Here is a 22,696-nt window from a genome sequence, read left to right as displayed (position 1 = left end):
CCCTGTTCCAGCCTGCTGGGTTTAAAAGGTTATTTAAGGTGATGCTGAGGGCTATAATGTTTTGTTTTGAGTTCAGGCAAACAGCCAACTATGTGTTGCAAGGGGGAAATTATAAACATCTGCTGGAAAAATAAAAAAGTGTCAACTGCAATTTCAAAAAGGAAAAAAGGTATCCTTACCACATCACATCCACTTTCAAATGCCACAGCTCTAATAGACACTCAAGAGTTCAGCGTGCCTTAAAAACATTACATCAACTCAAGAAAAACAACCTCAGGCTAGCTGCCAAGTAAAGTGGGGTTATGTGCTCGATGATTTGAGAGCAACCGGCTAATACGTCATGTGCACGCACATCTTGAGGGATTAAATCAGGAACAGTGAAAAACAGGGCAAAAGCAGGAAAAGGGAAGGAAAACAGCAATTTCCCATTAAAAATTAGCAGCAACTGCAGAATAAACTCAACTTATTAGAAGGAAAACATTTAACATTTTAGAAAACAGGGCGAGTAGCCATGGGATCAAGTTTTCCATCACAGAGAGTGGGGAAGTTTTGATCAGTGCACACCGTCTGAACAATGGCGAATCAATGGTGCAAACACCCAGGGAGTGAGGGCACAGACCCAGGGACCATAAGAGTGCGCACAGCCCGGCCACAGCTCCACCAAGGCAGACAGGGAGCCATGCACAGCTCATTTGGGTCTATACACAAAATGATTTGTACAGTTTTACAGTTTCTACAAGCTTGGTCAGTAATTGACTGCTCCTCTCTTTGTCGCTGTCATTTGTGTGAGCAGTGAGCAGCAGAGTCAGTGTGTGTGTGTGGCGCCGTTACCTTTTCTTCAAGTACATTGAAAGGTATCATCCAGAAGCTACACAATTCATACAGAAGCTACACAATTCCTTCATAGTTATTAATATAAGTGGTTTCCACTGATCTGGCAGACTTGCAATTCTCTTTTCAGGAAAAACCCTGTTCAGACATTTCTTGTTGTAAATTTAGAGTAAAGTACAGAAAAAAGGACAGATGTGTACTGGTAGTGAATTCCAGGCAGTGGGACCAGTTCAAAAGTGAACGGTACCCAATCCTAGCAACTGAGGTGCACAGACAACAAACTCTTTGGTGAAACAGATTCCAATTGACAGGTGCACAGACTAAAGAATGAGAGACAAGTTCTCTCAAGGAAGAGAACGATGAACCTACAGCTGAAACTACGACGCATGACTGTGTGTGGACGGTAACAACTTTATGGATGACAGCACGAGCATGCACACAGCTGTACAATGCAGCAAAACACCAAGTTAGAGATCTCTGATGTTGCTATGAGAAATGTGAAACTCTTTTGGCTCATTATGAATATGAAAATTAGAATATGGGCAGACTGCCACAGTAAAGATAATTTATGGAAAACACTGGTATACCGTAGCTGATAACATGTGAAAGAGAGTAGGAGGAAAACAACAAAGTTCAAAGCCATCATAAGAGAGACTTCAAAACACCGCGAATTTGGCTGTTAAACCTCGAGTCCTACTTCAGCCATCTGTTGATGATGGGAAGATTGGCAGAAACCTCCCTCCACCTACTTTTACATCAAATACCACAGCAATCGCATCTGTTCCCCACTGCAAAGACCACAACTGCCCTCCTACTCTCTGTCGCCTGTTCCTCTTCAGTCTTTCCCTCTAGCGACAGGCAACTCTTAAACGTGCGTCTGTTTTAAATCAAGTGTTCTGAACGACCTCATGTTCATCATGCCATGACTGCTGCAACACACTTCAAACACAGCCACACAAACACAGCAGTTCAAGTTGAAATCTAGCGTGCCACCTGATGTAAACAGTTTGACACTGACTAGAAATAATAAGGCAACATTCTACAAACAAATTTTCACAAACACACCAACAGGGCTCTAGACCAGATGAGACTTTTAGTGCAGATATCTCTTTGATGCTAGGATATGGAGTTAACCTTCTGCAGGGGTCGGGTAACAACGCAAGACTACTTATTAAAAAAAAAAACATTGTCTTTCCACGTACTTAAGAAAAGGGATGAGACCCATCTAACCTCACTCCTCATCAAAAAACAAAGCCAGCATCTTAGGTTTCTTTTGTTGTGAGTGTTGCTAGAGTTCAAGATATTCTGCATATACAGTCTACTGCAAAGAAGTGGTTGCTAATTCAAGATGCATCACACAATGGTCAGGGGTCGTGGTCAAGTTGCATTACGTGAATAATACTAAATAGCACTTTTCAACAACACAAACAGAGTCCTGAAGTTTTTCCAGCTCCTTAAATTGAGAACTTGGAGAGAAACGAGAGATAGTCAGCAAACAACCACAGTGAGACCCCTTTATAGAGGATGATTTCAGTCTGGTGAACACGAACTCTGGGGGGATTTGTTGAGGTGAGAATGGGATCTATTCTTGACCCAACTCAAGCAGCAGGTGTATTCTACAAGACAGAGCTTTCAGGCTCCTGTAGCCGGATGTGCTTTACTTTCTGCGACGCAGCAGAGCACGCAGACTGCCGCAGCTGTCATGTTAGAAGTGGCAGCTTCAAGTTTATTTACATATCAGTGTCTCTTTTACAGAAACGTACACTTATCCAAAATACAGGACCTTCCTTCTTTCGGGGCTCCACAGCGCGACCAAACATCTGTCAAGTGTGACTAAAGGTTTTCCTTGGTCGCACATACGATTTAGCTGGTCAGTGTCTGTATTTAAGGGAGTCGTGTCGCTTCCTCATCTCATCTCCTCTGCAGAGTTTACACTTATATAAAGACAAGGCTTGGGCTGGCCCCGCCCCCACTCACTCACTCACTCAAACACGGACGGTAAAGCAGAGATCAGAGAGGAGAGGCGGTAAAAGCCAGAACAGTGGCGACAAAAAGTGTGAACACACAGTGTTCACTACGGACCAACGCTGTGAAACGATTGTGAAACTGCTTCAGAATAAGACAAGAAGCAGGGGTTGGTCTGATTGTCCTCCCTCCACACTCCTGCTGACCTGCGCTCACTTTACACTTTAACAAACACTAATCTGGCGTTATTAGGACCTGAACCATGTTTTTAGCCTAAACGTCCAATGCCATCCTCCTCCGGGACTCTGTTCACGCTCTGTTCAGGCAGAGCTTGTGCGGTGTGCGCCTGAACTTAAACGCGGCTCCTGGCTAAGGCGAATTATCTTACCTCCGGCGAAGTGTAGACTTTTAATGTTTAACTGTGCATATAACAAGGCAACCGCCTGTTTCAATTTGAACTTGCTGGACTTACTATGATCGTGCATAGTACCGTTTAACGTGTAGTAAAACAACTGTACCAAAGGTTTTTTTTCCAGTCAATATTTGAGCACGAGTGTTCATAAAGTATGTGTTCGGATGGTGGGCTATGGTGTGCTGCGGTCAGTGCATGGGCAGAAAGTTCAGAGGCCTCATTTAGAAAAAGATTTATGAGCTCAACTGATGGTAGGGACACTTCCATGTCATTGTCTCTGTGTGTCAGGCCCAGATGAGCTGACCTTTAAACAAGCTCTTAAGTGGGTGCACAGCAGCTCTGTTAAGAACACTCACGTCTACCTCACACTTTTAGACATGAATGCTCACATAAGTGCACAAATGGTATAACATCAAGAGGATATATCATCAGTCGCTAATCCCAAAAACACTCAAACCCAAATCTCACAAAATGGTACGGGGGCGTTTCAACGTCTACATAAAACTTGGGGAAAGCACCACCCACCCACCCCTCTGTGTGCAAGCAATTAGAGCAGCAGTCGGTCATTAAACAGCAGGATTAATGCTTTGTGATCGACTGTGCTCAAGGGGATTGTACCAAGCCTGGCCAGAAGGTTTTCTCCTCTCTCCCACTCCTCTCCCCTTATCTGCAAGGAAGGAGGGAGAGAACCAGCAGTGCTCTGTAAAGTCTCCATTACTAATTAATGAATATTTCTTGAGTAGAGAGGAAAAGCGAGATAGATGGAGAAGAGAGGGAGACTGCACCCATGGGCCAGAGCTGCATGCATGGCCGAGTTCCTACACTGTGCCAGCCATAGGAGATCCATCAGGGAGAGCGCGAGAGAGAGATGGAGCAGGGGGAAAGGGGAAAGCGGAGGGTGGTTCATAGGCAGGAGATTAGCCCTGGAAAATTGATCCCAAAGTACAAAGCCATTGGCCTCTCTGCTTTTCTCCCCTTAGAGCTGGTCTGGATTTATCTCTTCATCATTCTCTGTGTTGCACACTGAAGTTTAGAAGCATTTTTGAAGGAAAAGTGCTTAAAAAAGTGTGTCACAAACTAATTATCTTTGATGCACGTCCACAGCCTTGTGAATCCAGTGCAGACTCCCAACAAAACTTCACTAAAAGTGGCACTTTCCAATTTTTTATTTTTTTTGTGGCGATCAAACAGTATTAAAGTGAGAACATACCACGAGATCGATTAAGAGAAAGCACAGTTTCCATTTAGCCATTGCATGGCTTATAGTCAATAACATTTGGAAATTCTAAAGAGTGAGTGGGATTTCTTTTTTCTGAATCCTTGCCTGGGGGATTTACTGGCTACAGTACCTTACAATAGGCCTTACATCATTGTGCGGCTAAATATATAAATAAAAACTAAATAGAAACTCTCCATCGAAATCTAATAATAGAACTGGGTCCTTATAGAATGGCGTCTGGGTCCGGTCTACAGTCTGTCTATTGCTGATTGTGCTAGAGCCGACTTCAGGTGAATCCATGCTTTAATTAGGCGCAATTGCAACTTGCAATGAAAACATGTCTACGTGTCCCAAAATGACAATAAGCTGGTTTTCCCTCTGCACTTTTTTCATCATCTAGCTATCGAAAAAAATCTTTCTTTTCTGGTCGGTGGATATTTGTTGTCACCAAACGAATTAGAGCCTGTTTTTTGCAGGTGCTTCAAACAGGGCTGCTCTCACAGACATATGGGCAGTTACTTTTGAAGGAGAGAATCCCCCCCCCCCCCCCCCCCCACGAATGACAAGAAAAAAAGGTGGACCTGTAAGAGAACACAATAGACTAATGAAAAAATAAAATAGATATTCTGCCCTGAGGTGCGAGGGGGGGTATTTCAACTTTGATTCGAGGCATGGTGGAGAGTGGTCAAAAAAATCTTATGAACTTGTCAAAGGCAGACAAATTAAAATAATTACTGCATTCCAGCAAAAACAAAAGACGACGGTCATAAGATCACTGTCAAAGCAAGAATGATATTAAATTGAGCCTTTGTTCGAATGGATTCAAAACATCATTAAGTAGTCGAGGAGATGGACATTTTGTGATACGAATTTTTCCTGTATCGCCGAGCCCTAACACTAATTTCAAATGCTGTTTGACAACAATGCCCATTGAGTCAAGCTTTTTAACTCCGTCAAGAATAATCTATCCATACCAACATGCCTGAAATTGAACATCACATGAACAGCCAACTGTGCATGCACGCACCCCACAGAAATTGTTACAGGTATTATCATAAAATGTAGCAACAAGCAAAGACAAGGGAAAGATGCCATTGTGACTGACAAGACTCAATCAGGAAACAAACATGGCTACTCATGTTATTCTTTCCCAATGTCTGTGTCTGCCCATCCAGACCAAAACGCAACTCTGGTCGATGCAAACTAAAACAGGGCCAGCAGCATTTTCGAAACTCTGTTTTATGGGCTCAATAAGCACAGGTGTAGAAAGCTAAAATTATGTGAACATAACCTAGGAGCTTAGGTAAGTACTATGTAGCAATAACCTTCACATAAAGACATCATTCCTAATTTCTTTGCCAAAAAGAGTCAGCGGGCCAGAGGAGGAGAAAGAAGCAATTTCCTGTATCTTTCACTTGACCAGGGTGCCCCTGGTCAGGTGACCTCACCAGCTTAAAGGGAAAGGACAATGAAGAGAGTATAGGATTTGCATAAGAATACATGCCCACAGTCAACTGCGAGGTGGGAGGAAGCAAGCCATTAAATTCAGCAATGGCATTCTCTTGTTGGAAATAATTTCTGTGCATGGTCAGGAGAAGATTAGAATTGGTTTTCTCCTTGTGTAACGAGCACGGCGGGTTTCCAACAGAACAGAAAAGGCGCTTGGTGGTTTGTTACCCTTACATTTCTTCAATGGTGATTAAGTGTCAGAAGTTAAAAGATCCCTCAAGTTTTCCGCCCTTCACGACTCTCATCTCTCAAGCTCACTCCTTCTCCCCTCATCTCCCTGGAGTGAAGGGATTACTGGCACACTGGTATACAGAAATGGCACTTGCTCAAAATTAGAAGACTTTCACAGGCCGCTAATCTAATGAGGATGGCAGAGGGTGTTTGTGTGTGTGTGTATGTGTGTGCGCGTGAGAAAGCATAATTTTCGTCACTGAAATGAAAGGAAAAGAGCGGATTTTCATGTTTACCACCAACATTGCACTAGAGTTAAGCTGTAACCACAATAAGAAATAGTAAGCTTTTTAGAATTCTCAAGACAGGCTGGGACCAAAGGCAAAACATGACACCAATGTAATGGTAAGAAGAGAGCGGTGGTGAAAAGACTGTTGGGCTGGTCCTGGCCCAGTCTGCTCTGCCATTGCTACTGGTAGTGTGTTGGCCGGCTGTCAATCATCCTACTTCTCGGGACAGACAAACACTACCAAAGATCTTCAATCAAGGTGCCCAGGACACAGAAAACTAAATATTTTCTTTCCTATAAGCATTCACATGGCCTCTGGTTCCCAATCAGATCCTCACTCAGAGTGAAAACCAGCGGAAATCTATGAATTCGGGAGGACGATAAATTCATGTCACTAAATGTCTCTATGAAAGGATAGACACAGGTCTAAAGACACAGGTCAGAGATTCTTACATTCTTTCATCCCCGCTTGTTCTATCAGGTCTCAGGACACACAATCCTGAAGAGACTGATCAACAGCTGCAGATGCAGGTAGGGGGGGAAAGGAGGACAGAAGGGGGCCCTCCTTTGGATCCATCTAGAGAGGCTGCCCTGCTCACTTCAATGCCAGAGTCCCAGAGCAGTTACAAAAAGGAGGGGAAGCTAAAGAAGAAGGTAGCAGCAGCTTCCAAAATAGGAAAAATGGAGCACCGTCCATCTGGGAACGTTCATTCTGAGACACAGCTGAGTCAGGGTGCAAAACACTTGAGGAACATGGGGAGTGTGAAACGTCTCATCAGGTGTTCAGGATATACATCTGTGCTGTCCATGAGGAAGAGACGAACCGCACCATGGTTTTTATTACACATACAACATCTGAAACAGGACCTTCCAAGAGTCTTGCAAAAAAAAAAAAAATCATCCATTGTTTTCCATATAATGATATATTTCTGATCGCTCGCCACGAGCCAAAAAACTACAGTCAAAAAACTACCAACATTGAATGATAGAAAAGTATACAAATTCAGGTCTCAGAGCGGAACAGAAAAATGGGATTGAATGCCCAGAGGAGCGCCAGCAAGGAGAGAAGTAACAGGTGAGATTGACAGAAAACACAGACATGGAGCTGTTTGCATATATGAATATTGTTTAGTTATTAATTTGTGGCAATGTTCTATAAATAATACAATCCATACAGTATTTTTTGACAAGTAATTTACGAAAGCCCCCCGTCAACTACCACCACAAAGCCTGCGTAAGAACACAGCAGAGACTGTAAGAATTTCCAAACATAGATTCTCCATGCCACCCTGTTCTACTTGAAATGTAGCTCACTCCATTAGAGGGCCTGAGCCAGACGCTTCAGGTTATTACCAGGACCCGTTAGGCCTGAATGAGCTGCCCATTGTAGCCTTCAGCTCCCATTTTGAGTCCACTTCAGGCACAATATCCCCATAATGAAGGGGGGTCACAGACAGGCTGTGCTTGGCTCAGACTCCAAAGTTCAATCTACATGGCAGAGAGCATGAATAAAGATGGCCTTTTCCCATCTTCCATCACTTATATCACTGTTACTGAAGAGGGAAAACAAGAAAGTGGGGGATGGATGCATTGGCCTTATTTCTGCTTGGTTGCTCAGGCATGCTGTGTTTCTCGCTCAAGTTATGACCGCACTGAATTCAGTTTCCATTACCCTTTTCCTTTCTGTTTCAACAGACATGTGGCTGTGGACTACTTATTCTACCTGGAAAAAAATAAAATGCCAGGTGCTGATTTGGTGTAGGGTAACAGTCACTTAGATATCACTTACAAGGGGGTAGGGTATCAGATAACACAGATTTTAAGATTTCCTTGAGTTTCTCAGATGAAACTTTAATCCGTGTCATTTCTCATTCTACAACCAACAACTTATCTTGACAAAGCAATCTATGCACCGTCCACATTACCCACTATCTTTAACTGCCATCATTGTTTTAGCTATATGACCTTGAGTGAATCAAACAAAAGGTACATCGGTGGGGGAAGTAAAAATCACATTCTCAGAGTGGTGACACAGAGAAATAGAATCTCTTTCTCTCGCTCTCTCATCATTTCATTTTTCAAAAACACAAGAACAACCAACTTGCCTGCAGAGTAAATGAACTGCTCCTGAAGTGGTACACCCAGCTCTGTGTCTGAGACCATTGGTTCTTATCCTGTGCACTCAATCACTGAATCTCTGAAAGCACTCTGAATGTTGTTCCGAGGCTGACCCTGACCTCTGACCTTTATGTGCTGAGGAAGTAGCATTCAGACAATGTACCTGCACAGCTTGTAAAATAAAATATTTTTAAAACTAGATGCCCCTTATGTGCATGTCAAAGGTCGCTCACCTGCAAGCTCATGGTGGATGAGATCTGCAAAGTTAGGGTCGTCCCCCCACCAGAAAAGCCAAATCTCCCTCCGACCCGGCCGTTGACTCCGCCGCCATACACTTAACACGTCGGCCTTCAGGCAGCGGCTGAAGCTGTATAGGATGGGATCCTCCTCTGTCACCGGGAAGAGGATGGGCGCAGAGGTGGGACCCTGCCACACAAACCTCTTCCATTTGATCCCCGTCAAGTCCGCCTGGAAGACAAGGGAAAGGGGAGAGAGTGTTAAGTGTGCAGAGCTGCTGCTTAAGGACTCACTCAGCATCTCGACGTAAACATCCTGAGCAGAGTGTGGAGTAGGTATTAAAACAACATTCTCTACGCTCTGCAACAAAATATTGAAATAACTGTTTGTTTCTGGAAAGTACTGTGTACTTATTCTCCGGGTTGTTCCGATATCACTCTGAACAACATGTTCGATAAACAATATGAAAAAGGTAATGCCCGTAGTAGTTTCACCACCTTAATCCTCATCGTTGGCAAGTGCTCTGGGGATGTGTGTACTTTGCCTTTCTGTAAACACTGTGTGGCTTTTATAGAGAGAACAAATCACATAGGAAAAAGCCTCACAGGCAGTAAATCACTGGCGGGGTTATTAAGTGTTAAAGCATTACACTGCACTCCTAGCTACCACAAGTGCTTATCCGCTGCACACCAACAAACTGCCCATGTGTAGCTAAACAAATGCATGAATGCGAATACAAACTAGAACAAAAAAGACAAACAGAGAATTCCCAAACACGTAAACCCCAGTTTCCACTGGCAACCTGGATCCCTGTTGATAGTGGCATCCAAAAGTCTGAGCCTACATTGAATATCTAATATTTTTAAGTAGACCCAGAAATGCATAAATTATACATAGACAAGATTCTGCACTATGTGTAGTAGGGCTTGGCAATATTGCCAAAAATAAGTCAATATCAATAATCGTCAAAACAATTATTTTTTTTAAGTTGAAGAAGCGATTTTTCCTCCTTTGTGAAGGTTGTGGTTTTAAACTATAAAAATAACAAACAAGAGATACACAGCAAAGGCTTTGAAAATCTGAGGTAGATCATTGGTTTGTTATATGTTCTCACTGTGCTTGCACAAAACATAAGCATTAACATATTGACTTGCTATTGATGCAAATTATAATGCAATGATTGTTTAAATTCTTCATCAGTATTCAAATTTAAGCAAATTTTGGCCACTGGCCCAACTTCTTTGTACAAAAGGTAGGATTTCCTCGAACTGTATCCCTTCCATTGAATCACAAGTTCAGATGACATTCAAGTGGATTTGATCTATTCATCGGCGGCTTGTTCAAGCAACTCAACTTGCAGCCAGTGTTCACCAATTATAAATAAAGCTGTGCCTCAAGATTCCAGCAGATCATTGCTCAACAAGCAGCAGTGATGCTGGGAAATGGCATCTGAACTAAGTGAAAGTGTCTGGAGGCAAATTGTTTTTCAAAGCGTTAAATAATGGTGCGACTAAAGGTTTCTCAGGAGGAAGTGCATTGAACGCTAAAAAAACACTTTGCAGATCAGTCGCATCCGAGGCACAATCAGATTCAGAAGAATAAAGGTGATCACACCATCAAAAGATCAATACATCAAGCATTATTCCCGGCTAGATAGAAAAGTAACAGATAGATAATTGATAGAATGAAAGAACACAACGCTTTAGAAGAACGACATGAAGACCAAGAAGTCCTGATTGTCATGGATATCCCTCATTAGTCACATGACCTCAGGCCCTTTAAAGATTCAAAGACTGAGAGAGCCAAGCACTCTGACATCCCAGGAATCTCTAGAGCATTGTCATATTCAAGTCCTAGAGGAGTAAACGATGGACACACCTCTCCGTATCCCACTGTTATAGTGCCCCTGAGCAAGGCACCTTCCTCCCCTCTAACACCTGCTCCCCGGGCACTTTCCATTAGCTGCCCACTGCTCCGTGGGGTCCCTGCCCTTGTCTGTGTTATGTTCCGTGTTATCCTACGGATGGGTTAAAAGCAGAGGGTGAATTTCTCATTGCATGTACCATGATTGTGTGTGCAAGACTGATGCAGGAAAATAAAGGAATCTTAATCTTAATTTTAAAATAATGCTGGAATAAGACGGGCACTCAGCAAACTTGTTGACATTGTGCCATGAGTGCGAGTGCATGTTGTCAAAAAAGAACACAATAATATCAAGTTAGTATTTTGAATGATAATTGCAGAAAATTTTAAATAATATTATTTTGTTATTTTTAAATTCAAAACATATGCAAAATAAAACTTTTCCTCAGGATATTTCCAGTAATCTGTGTGATCTGCTATTTTTCCTGTGGTTTGGATCAATTTCATTCAGGCTGAGATGCCAAGTTGTACAGGTCTTTGTATATTCAATCAATTAATCCATTACAAATCAGGGGATGTCTTAACTCAAGTGCAGATGCGCTGAGCCTGAACAAGTGACTACTGATAGTTGTGGAAAAGCAGTGGTCTTTCGCCTGGCTAGGGATAAGCTGGGAGATTTGTAGAGTTATTTGTGGTGGTGGTGGTGAGGGTTGGGGCTAGGCTGGGGATTGTCAAAACAGAGCATTGTGTGGCGTCAGCAGCAGCAGAGCTAGATCACAACAACAAGTTAGCAAGCCATAAGACACTGTGGCCTCATACTGATCAACAAATCATTAAAAACCTGAGGTTAAAAAATAGTTTTGACTACATTTATGGCTCCTGTGCATGTCCAGGCAATACATCAGCAGAACACAGGCTCACCGGTTAGGTTAAAAGTGTATATCATATGCCTCATCAATAAACAGAAAGCACACGTTTAATTTGTTTTCGAACAGGCACTTCAGTTAAAAAGTGCCTGGCAAGCACACAAAAAGCCCAAGGTTGGTTTATAATGTCAGCATAAATGAACACAGAAGCTTGTCAGGACGCATGATCAAAACATCATGGTATCTGATGAACAATCTGGCTCCTTATTCAAAAGCTGCTACACATGCTGTGTACAAATTCTGAGGTGAAACCAACAGAGCTGGCCCGGCCTGTGTGTAATGACAGAGTGTGTAATGCAGCAGTGAGGCTTCTCCTTCCTGCTGGAGTGTGAGAAGCGGCACATTACACCTACATCTCACTCGGAAACATCTGTGCACACAATGCAAAGGGAGGGCTGGGACAACGGTTAACTGTGAAACCAGATCATAAGCCGTGTAGATAGGCAATTAGCAAAGGAACACCCCCCATCATCTCACTGACCATTCATGGTCAAGTCCCCAGCGGTACTGTGTGATTCACTGTATAAAAGGTTTAGTTCATAAGTGCCCTACTGACTTTATATCAGCCCCTGCTCCTCCTAGATATCAGTTTAACACTTTTAGACAGGATTATGTGCTGCACACAGACAGCCGGGCATCCAGCTGCTGTCAGGGGACTGATACTTCAGTTTGAATTCAAATAAGAGTTTCAGTAAGTCATTTCTTTTTATTTACCCAAGATTATCCAAATGTGTGTGCATTGTCGGAAAATCCCTTATGAGTTCATGTTATAGGTCAACTTTTAAAAACACTAAATACAAAAGTAGATATGTACATAGCCATTGCTCTGACAGGCCTGCTCTAATACAATAGCTAACAAAAAAGGAAAACAGTGGCAACATAATCCCTTGACCTTTTCAATGCTGAGGTACAGTGCATTAACTTTATCTGCATTAACACAAAGGTACGATAAGTTCAAATATGTGAAAAGGTTTTTAGAATAACAAATATAAACAAATACAAAGGGTTTTTATTCCTCAATATTTCCTACAGTATTTTCATCTATTTCAAAGTTACAGGGAATAAAAGAATACAAGTGTAAAGCAAACTGCTCTACAACCAAATAACATTTGAGTACAGCAATTTACAATTAATGAAAAACTATGCCGTTAATTGAAAAGACAACTATTATCAACCAACTGTGAATTATTTAATATTAAAAAAGATCTGCTTGTTACAGACTCTCACCAGACATTTGTGGTTTCGGGTGATATATTAAAAGGCACAGATCATCAAACAACCGTCACATGTGGTGTAAACGCAGTTAAATATTCTAATTCACAGTCAGCATGGAATCAGCTGACTTTTAAATGGGATGCAGAGAAAACACAGACTGATCTACGGTTGCTGCAGTGCAACTGAACACGCAGGAAAAAGTGAACCGACGGCATCCTGTGACCACTAAAGCTTTGTTTTGAAGTTGAGCTTCAGTAGCACGTGCAACATAAATATGAACTGATGCAGCTGCTGTGCTGTTAATGCACGAATTAAATAGAACACCCTGCAAAACAAGCAATAGCAGAAGTCTTCATCTTAGATTACAGTTCTTTCCTTTTTAACGGTTACAAACAAGATGTTTCCGTCTATGGTGCAGTTTTACTGCAACCAGGCAAGTGAAAATATGAATCTATTTTAGAACATGTCATTTAAAAAAAACATTCACTACAGAAACTGTGGGTTAAAGTCTAACCAAATGCTGTGAGTTATTATCCCCTGTAATAAACGCCTGATTAACGGGACATTTTTATTACTCTGTCTATATCTGACCTCTTCGTCCTTAATATCAAACTTTATCATGTAGAAAAATATATATATATATGCACAATAATTACAATTTAATCTTAAATTCCATCCTGGCAAAAGTAGTTAAATAGCATCTAAAACCAGATGCAAGGAGGCACCCTTTCCCCACACACACACACACAGACACACACACGCTGGGAACATGGATTAACACCTAACCACAGCTCAATGGGAAGATATTGTGAAATACATAAAATAACAGTCTCAAACTCTGTGATGTACAGTATAAAAATCATCCAACCATGTAAAATCATGTGGGTTTGAAAAAAATGTATAAGACAAGTTCAGACATGCGGATCACTGGCAAAGGTTTGTTCACTTCAGCTCATTTCATAGTTTAGTCAGGCTGAAGAGAGGTTTTAGGTTGGGTATATTTTTATATTTGCATTTATGCCAGAGAAACAGATAATCTACCTAAATTCTGTCCTTCCCTCTTCCTGACAGCCATTCAACCGATCAACTTTAAACGCGGCTGGTGGATGGCCGAGGGCCCAGGGAAGTGCAGCGTTGGCTGTGACGTTTTTTTTTCTTTTTCGGATGAGCAGTTCTTAAGAGACTCAAAAATAGAAACATTAAATTACAGTCGGTGACTAGGTCAGTGCTTGAGTGAGCATCCGCATAACCTACGTCATCGATTACGAAAGGACTCGGGCTGTAGTTTCAAAACCTAGCAAAGGATCATCTAAAATGTGGGAGTATTTGAGAAAGACCCAGGTTCTGCAAGCTGGCAGTGGCTTATCACAGCAGTAGAACAGCTAAGCACGGTCACTTGGAGCAAAAGCATCATGGAGCACTTCAGTTATGACACAGCGACAGGCCGACAGCACTGGTTTGTTTACTTTGTATATTCGACAAAGCAAGATATATTATTATTCTTAACAGGCAGAAAAAGGGATGTATTCACCTCTGCTGTTATGGTAATGTAGCATAACACAATGCGCTGTCTAACTTATTCAATTGCTGTATATTTTCTGTTTGCTGGAATGTTTGAGTGAGAAACTGGCTTTAAGTTATTCAAATCAGTAAATCTCTTCAAACCTCATTTCCTTGCCGAAACAAAAATACATTTGCAGGTGATTTTCTTAAGTGCTTTTCACTCCAGTGATTAAATAAATCTGTGTCGCACCTATTTTAGGTTTTAAGACATGTTCTTAAATCAAACTGATTCTGCAGTTCAGTGAAACAGCTGACACAGTGAATATATTAATCTTCACTCACTTGAACAGTTTATTATGAACACTGGGATGATGTTGTTCATATTCTTTTTATTGACTCTGTTAAAGAGCATGTTAATTTATTTGAATGGCCATTTCCGAGTCTTTAATTTCTGGTGCTGTTGAATTGTGGTGGGTTATACTGAGGGGTCTTCCTTAAATGTTATCCACCATAATTCATATAAATGGGATTGGAAAGATATTAGGAACACCTCTTACTATAACCCAGTAGCCCATATTAAAGCCACGTCTCTCAAACAGATTCGATGAGGATCTAAATGAAGATGGTGTTGAATTTGTGGTCCATAATTTTTAGATCTGATATCTGAACTATGTATTATAACACTTAATATCATAGCACAACACGAGCTGCAGTAATGGACATGAGGATATAAAATGTTTTCATAGAAAGCTGTTAAAGTATAAATCATAATTTATGCAATACTTTATATTGACAATCTACAGAGTGGAGAAGGATGTTGAGAGTATTTCAACTAAATCACTTCCAGTGAGAAACTCTGCTTCATACCGTGAGGAAGTAGAGGTAAGGCTGACATAAACTGGACCCACATTGAAACTTGATAAAGTTTAGGTGACTGTAACCTGACTTTTGATGGAGTTGGTCTTACACTGAATAGATTTCGACCACGTTGCTGGTGGGAAAGGTTTTTAAACTGAGGGTCTGCAGCAGCTCTGGAGCTTAATGAGTTTGTTTAAAACCTGCTGAGCTTATTTTGGAGAAACAGAAGAAAATGTGTGAGGCCACTTTGAAAGAAACCTGTCTGTTCCCACAAGACTTCAGTCAGAATCTGTGTTGTTTACACTGAAAGTGGGCCAAGTATATGTTCTGCTGATTCACAAAGATAAATAGAATTGAATGCTACTTTTGAAATAATAAACTGCTGTGGTCAAGAATTATTTAGCACTGTTGAGTGGCAACATTCTGGGTTTGAAAAGAAAAAGAAATATTGTAAATAGTAAATGGTTTTGTATTTATATAACGCTTTTCTAGTCTTGATGACCACTTAAAGCGCTTTACAGTACAGTTCTACATTCACCCATACATTCATACAGTGCATCTACTAACAGCACTTTGTGGTTCTATGAGGGACAACTCTGGGTTCAGCATCTTGCCCAAGGACACTTCGGCATGGAGATGGGGAAGACTGGGGATCGAACTGCCGAACTTCAGGTTAGAGGACGACCGTTCTACCCCTCAGCCACAGCCGCTCATTGTATACATTTTTAGACACATTAGATTTACAGTTGACCAACCATACAGTGCATTTTGTAACATATGAAAATATAACATACCATTACAAAACTACACTTGCTACTGTGGAGTTAAATGTTACTTTTTGACATGTTTTTGAAGGCTTTTAAAGGGACAACTTCTTCAACATGCAATGTATATCATTGCATTGAAGAGCAGTGGGTTATATAATTTAGCATTCAAAAGTGTTCTACAAGTTACAAAGTACAAAAATAAAAAACAGACTTGTTGTTATATTTGTCTAAAATGATATTTTGTGAAAAAATGCATTGACTGTATTTATGACCACAACTTTGAGCTGAATCTTATCCAAGCTTCACACAAGAATGTTTACATCTCTAGGTACAAACTCAAAGCCTGAGGAGGTAGAACTTAAAACTCCCACTATCAAAGATTAGAAACATCAGTACTTCACTCCCCATCCACTCCAAATGCTCCTTCTGCAGTGTGTCTGTCCTTTCAAAATAAAGAGTCTGTTTGCAAAAACAGGGTGGATTTCCTTTCAACTTAAGTGTTACACATGCACATGCCTTAAACACTGCTGTAAATCTGCACAGCCTTTCCTCCTTTCTGTGTAGCGACTGCTCAGGTATCCGGGCAACTGCTTATAAAATGTCCTGGCAGAACAAGCGATGTGGGTCATGAGGAGTTTTATCTTTCATACACCAAAGCCTAAACTCACAGTGCTGCTGCTGTGGGAGGGAATCTAAGGCCAAAGACACTAGATATGGCAAAGAAGCTGTCCTAGGGTGATGCGTACTTGGGAGGTTACGACCCCTGATTTTGCCAGCTGCTCACCTTCCCTTGGGCCACTTTAGGCTCTGGGTCTCAGTAGGGAACACGGTGTTCGAACAGCTGCCATCCTGCTTTTCAAGATATGAGACAAGCAACAGGTGATGCTGCTCAAATCATGTCGCAGATGCTTCCACTCGAAAGAGTCCCTGTCACTTTTCCTATTTGTCACCGATCAATTTCATTTGACCTGGTTTATACATAGTCCTGTTAATTTACTGCATGCCCCATTCAATGCTACCACCAAACAGGAGGGCTTTTTATAAAGGTTTGAACCGACTCCAACACTGAAATGCATGCCAGGCTAAACTACAATTTTCATAACAAGCCAGCTCCACAAGTGCATAATAATATAGGAATACATAAACTAAACTTACATGCCAAGTAGATTCCAAAAGGCTCGCTTTAGAATACAAAAAAAAAAAGCATGCAACAAGTAGTATCGTTCTCCAGAGAAAACCATCCGCTGAAAATCGAAGCAGGGAAAAAGTGCCACAATGTGTTCACATTCTTTCGCCATAAAACCACAAAGTGGAGTCTGTTCAGAGAGTGAGTCATAACAGCAGTGGTGTTATGCTTAGTCTCACTGTGCAGGAAAATGTCAGCCAGACAGGCACAGCACCACAACGACCAGCCTCCACCTCGCCTGTCCACTGTAGCCAGCGCGTCGTAAACATTGTAATTACCAGTGCAGCACACACAATCGACCCAAAAGTGTAGTGCTGAAAGAGTGGGGGATTTTCTGCAATGAGATGTTGCCTTTAGGGGGCGGACAGCTAGGAAGCTGTGTCAATTTGTGATGAAGGCAGTGTAGTATTTCGGTATATTGTTATTATACAGGCATCTATGTCAATATCGCAATTGATGAATTTCCTCTCCCGACTCCTCATTTAACTTTTTCACATAGATGCAACATCAAATCTATCTAGAGCCTATAAACTTTGAGATATTTTACTTCCACTGCACCACAAATCTAGTCAGTGTCACTCACTTTAATAATAATAGAACAAATCTACTTTGCCAAAATATTTACCTCTCAGCACATAATAAATCATATTAACAACTTCCCACTGGAGGAGGCAAGATGTTAAAGGGAGCACATTAACGGAGTATTACACTCCTCGGCTAAACCTTCAAGTGAAACTGTAGTTAAGCCTGCTGACAAGCCAATTAACTGTGACAACAAACACATTCAGACCATGTTCTTGATTATCCAGCCAGAGGAGGGACTGCACCCCCCTTACATCTGCTGCAGTGGCAAAGACAAACTGGGGATGATGATCGCCGTGACATTTATCTCAAATTGGATTTTGAAAAAAGTACCTGTGAACTTCCATATGGTTGGATGCACCACCCCAACTATTACGGGTGATGACAACCACCCACAACTGACAGCAGGCTTTGATGAAAAGGATATTTACAGTCTGGCAGTCGAACAAGGAAATGGAGGGAGACGCTTCCACCCGATGCACACTGCGGCTCGATGGTAAACAGAAAGTGAAGTTGAGATTTGTAGCTACCTCGACGGTGGGAGTGCACAGGAATGCGTGCATACCACAGATTTTTAGAACTCAACCCGGGGCCCGTGCCTCAGGTCCGGGGAGATCAACAAGACAATGGCATGTAAACAAATACGGTTCCCTCAAGCGATCTCTGTCCATGCCTGGTGCTAGACAATAGCTGTCAGAGGGGAAACACAAGCGGGGGACTAGTGCAAGTTAGCACTAGTCCGTGCAACACTGACATCAGTCCACGCTGGAGTTTAAGTTGTCAGTGTTCCACAAAATAAGACCTAATAGCAAATGCACTATGGTTTCCTTCTGTCAGTGGTAAAACGTGCGTGTTCGATTTAAAGCAAAGCACTTGATGAAACACAGCTGGAATGCAGTGAGGAGGAGATGGGAAGTTAATAACAAACACTGTGTGGAAGAGCCAGAAAGTGACACAACAACAACTAACTCCCGGGGACAGCACGAGTCCAGGCTTCGGGACGTGTGATGCACAACACGTATTCCAGCGTGTTAACAGGAGATATTGTTGCTGTAACGTGAGAGACAAGTGGAGCTTTAACGAGCGAGCGGCGCGAGCCTCGAGTGTTTGTGTCCGGGGAAAAGTGTCAGAAGCGAGATTTTTTTAAATGACAACTCGGCGACAAAGTGCTTCCGAGGAGGGCTCGTGTTCCCGCTGTGGGAAACCTTGTCCTGAGAAGATGTCAGCTCGACAGGGCCGTAAAGCCTAGCTAAGCCGCTATCAACTGATGCCCGTGCGGCTAACGTTAGCTTAGCCCCTGTTCAGCTAGTTAAAAATGGCTGCTTTGCTTTAGTTTTAAATCTCTTACCAGACAGAATAGATTGGAATGGCAATCCTCCAAGCTGGCCCCGTTCGGTACAAAACAAGAACTCATCCTTCTTCACTGCGAGGTCCAACTCTCCATTGTGTCGCGTCCCGGGAAATGAAGAACAATCGGGCGGATTCTGGTGTGTGTTTTTTTTTTCGGAGGTGTGCAGGCTCAAATCAGCGACAGATATTTTTTGTGGAACATTTGGCTGGAGGAGAGTTAATTCAACAACCTCCCCGACTGCAGTTCCCCCCGCGCCGCCGGAGCCCAGAGCGGATAAAAGACTCCGTGTGGCCCTCACGTCAACATCTCCAGCAGCACACAGTGGGAACTCGTGCAGGGAAGCGACAAATGTCCATAAAACAAAAAGAAAAGGAGAGCAAAGAAGCAACTCCCCCCCTCCCACCCTCCCCCTTAGCCCTGGAACGGTCTCTGCTTAAAAAAAAAAGCCGTCCTGTCTCACTCGTCCATCGCCAAATCCTCCATGAACACGAAACGCATCCCGTGGAAACCCCTCGAAATCCGGCATCGGCCTAGATCAGAACGATCGATCCGATCATTTTTCTCAGCCTCGGTTCCTGTTGGTTTCCATTTGAATTCATGGATTCCTTTCTTTAATGGCGGCCACAGGGACAACTCTGCCTTCCACAGCCTATTGGCTCGTTCATGGTCAAAGCTTCGTCAAGCTGGCCGAAGACAGACAGGCACACGTCAGACTGCGGGCGGCGTTTCCGGCGAGGTAAAAGTGCTGCAATGTCTCCTTCATCATTACAATTAACACAGTGGCTGTGGAGTCAGGAAAAACAAGTATGACATTCGAATTCGATAACACAAAGATATATTTGCCCTTTTTCTTCAAGTAACACGCATCTTAATTAGGCGCTGCAACGTTTTAATTGTGGCACGCGTTTTATTTTGACAGTCCCGCTAACAACCATCGTCTCTGACCCCTGCCAACTTGCCGGTGTCGTGGTCATGAGGGCTGTAATAACACAGGACTGATAGGTATTGCCGCTAGGACGAGCGCAAGTGGCGCTACTGAGCAACAGATTTTGTTACTAATGATCAGCCCCTCTGAAGTTGCTCACTTTCACAGTGCACCACCTAGCGCACGAGACGTTGCACTTGCACAGATGAAAACGTGCGGCCCGAGATGCACCGGTGCGCCCTGTGTTTTGTTTTTTATTTCAATAGAATACATTCATCTCAACCCGCTCACCCCTCTCCAGCAGAGCGGGGCTTCACATAGAGAAGGAAACTAAAATCAAATATTTATCAAGAGCACAAGTGCAAGAATAAATCATGTATATCACTGAATAGAGCAGAGGACAGACTGAGAGCACGAATGGATGAATAAATAAAATCAAAACAACTTAAATGATGACTAAACAAAGGTCGAACAGCACAACCAAGGACATGTAAGTAAGGATCTCAGATCATCACACTGACCTGTTGACCTGTCACTTGTCCGTGGGACTTGAGATTACATACATATGTGCAGCAGTGTAAATAATATCAAACTATGATGTAACTGTTGGCTCCTATATTTAATTAAAAAGTTAGGTTTTGTTTATAGAGGCAGGTGATATTAAAAAAAAAATTCAGTATAACCTGTTGCATAAAAGTTATCCATATTCAAACAGAACTCATACCACTTTATGTCACAGTGCTTCTCCTTCTAACACTGAGCATCCAGGTCGTGCAGTGGAAAGTTCCTCTTGTGGCGTGAAACGGACCAACGGCAGGCGGGTCATTTTATGTATAATCAAATTATTAAATTGTTTTTAATTGTCAATTGTTCTTAATGAAGGCAACGGGTACTTTGGACTCTGAGTGTCAAAGGGGCAGGTGCTTGAGCAGCACCGACTCCCTCTGCTCATGCCAGTTGTGCAGCTCTAACGGACCCGTAACTGTTTGACTTCACTTTGCAGGATTCGTGTTATTCATTTACTGTAAAAGTATTTAACATTAAAAAGACGTATTTTTTCAAGTGTAGTCATCCTCTTTGAACCAGCCTGTATTTCATTCCAAGTCATTCCGGTCTCAAACCAGACAGTTGTAAATTATTAAACTCCACAATGTTAGCAATATAGTGTATATGATTTTTACCAAAAATATCATAAAGCACTGCATAACCGAGAGCTGCCGCACCACTGATCTTAAGGGAGCTTCACAAAAAGGGATTCGATTAAAGCTGCACAATATGACAGAAATAAGCCAAACAAAATAATCTTTTCTGATTCCATTCCTTTGGCTGGTATGTAAATAGGCATCAGTGTCCAGCAGAGTCTACATTACCACTGAACATTCTAGTTCATCCTCTGTACGCTGCGCATGTGAATACTGCAGTTGTTACTGTCAGTTCGACTGGAGCCGATGTTTGAGGATAATTTCAACAGTATATCAAATCCTCTCACTGTGAAGAAATTATAACAAATCGTACACAAAATATCAACACCAACAAATTCTCTCTCTGATCAATTTATCTGTTTTGTACACTTAGTTTTTCAGGTAATTTCCGAGTTGGAGAACCATAGATTTATAAAATATTAATGATGAGTTGTTTTTTGTTGTTGTTATTGCATTGCCTGGTAATTATAATATTATAAAGACCATGTAAGCTGTCCTTAGTGGTTTGGTTTTTTCTTTTTAGAACTGATTGGCACCTAGTCATGCAGCGAGCCTGTCATTTCCTCGATTATCCTAATGAGTAATTAATAATTAAAACTCTAAAAACTGCTTTTGCTACTGTATATAATCCTGGCTCTACAAGATTTCTCTGTTATTTTAACCCGGTCAATTTTATGAAGTCATTGTTGCCTTGTGTTTAAAAATAAATAAATATATACTGTAACTATGTAGCGGCGTGCTCATTAATCAGAATAATTCAACAGTCAGTGTCAGTTCTTTTCTCCCTTGCCAGGGATAAGTATAATTTCCCATTTGCAATATTTAAAGAGCTTTAGAAAAGCCGTCCATAAGGGTGGTGATGACAGGAGGACCCCAGGGCCAGACAACAGCTGGCTGCTCCTGAAACGCTGATGGAGTCATGAAGGTGTGGTAGCCTGAAGAGTAACAACACTGTACCAAACAGCAACATGTGAGGTGATCACTTTGCTCCAGTGATTGCCTGGGAAGAGTTTTCACCTACCTGAACTTTCAGAAGATGAAAACTGTGAACAGTAAAGAGACAGTGTGTGTTCATACATCATCTAAGACAAACAACATGACACTAGACATACAACGCTTTCTAACATGTCTCAGCATTGTTCCTGTTTGTGCGCGGCTTGAACAAACAGTTTCACTTGATATCTAGACTGCTCCCAAGCTAAAGTAGCGTCTGTCCCTCACATCAAACAACAGAAATATTGTAGATCTACGCGATATGATCTGGCGTAGATACAACAATTGTGCAAGCACGTAAAACCCAATATTAACACAATGTACAACGAGTGTTGTGTGCTTGTTTTGTGCAGCCTCTGAGGAGCCTGCACAATCAGCTTAGTGTCTTCCATCCCATCCTCAAGGACCGAGTAGCTTTCTCAACCTTAAATCTCCCCATAGGAATGAATAATAATCTCACTTTCAGCACTTCCCCTGCTTTATCATCACTCCCCTTGATACGGAATACAACTGTGGCATGATACCATCTGTATAAGATTGATAACAGAAGAAAAACATCTAATAGTGCAGCCGA

At 42.0% G+C, this 22,696-nt stretch overlaps 1 protein-coding gene across 1 annotated transcript in view; it reads right to left on the bottom strand.

The window, feature by feature from the left end:
- Positions 1-19,393, bottom strand: part of med13a (mediator complex subunit 13a) — a 77,116-nt gene extending 57,723 nt beyond the window's left edge. The window contains exons 1-2 of the mRNA XM_053441265.1: positions 19,000-19,393; positions 8,748-8,982 (exon numbers count right to left, since the gene is read on the bottom strand). Coding sequence (XP_053297240.1) covers positions 8,748-8,982; positions 19,000-19,065 — 301 coding nt within the window. The 5' untranslated portion in view covers positions 19,066-19,393. The remainder of the gene's footprint in view (positions 1-8,747; positions 8,983-18,999) is intronic.
- Between the last annotated feature and the right edge of the window lie 3,303 nt (positions 19,394-22,696).

Source organism: Pleuronectes platessa, chromosome 15 (assembly GCF_947347685.1).
Source record: "Pleuronectes platessa chromosome 15, fPlePla1.1, whole genome shotgun sequence".
Taxonomy (NCBI): domain Eukaryota; kingdom Metazoa; phylum Chordata; class Actinopteri; order Pleuronectiformes; family Pleuronectidae; genus Pleuronectes; species Pleuronectes platessa.
This window is presented reverse-complemented; position numbering and strand designations above follow the sequence as displayed.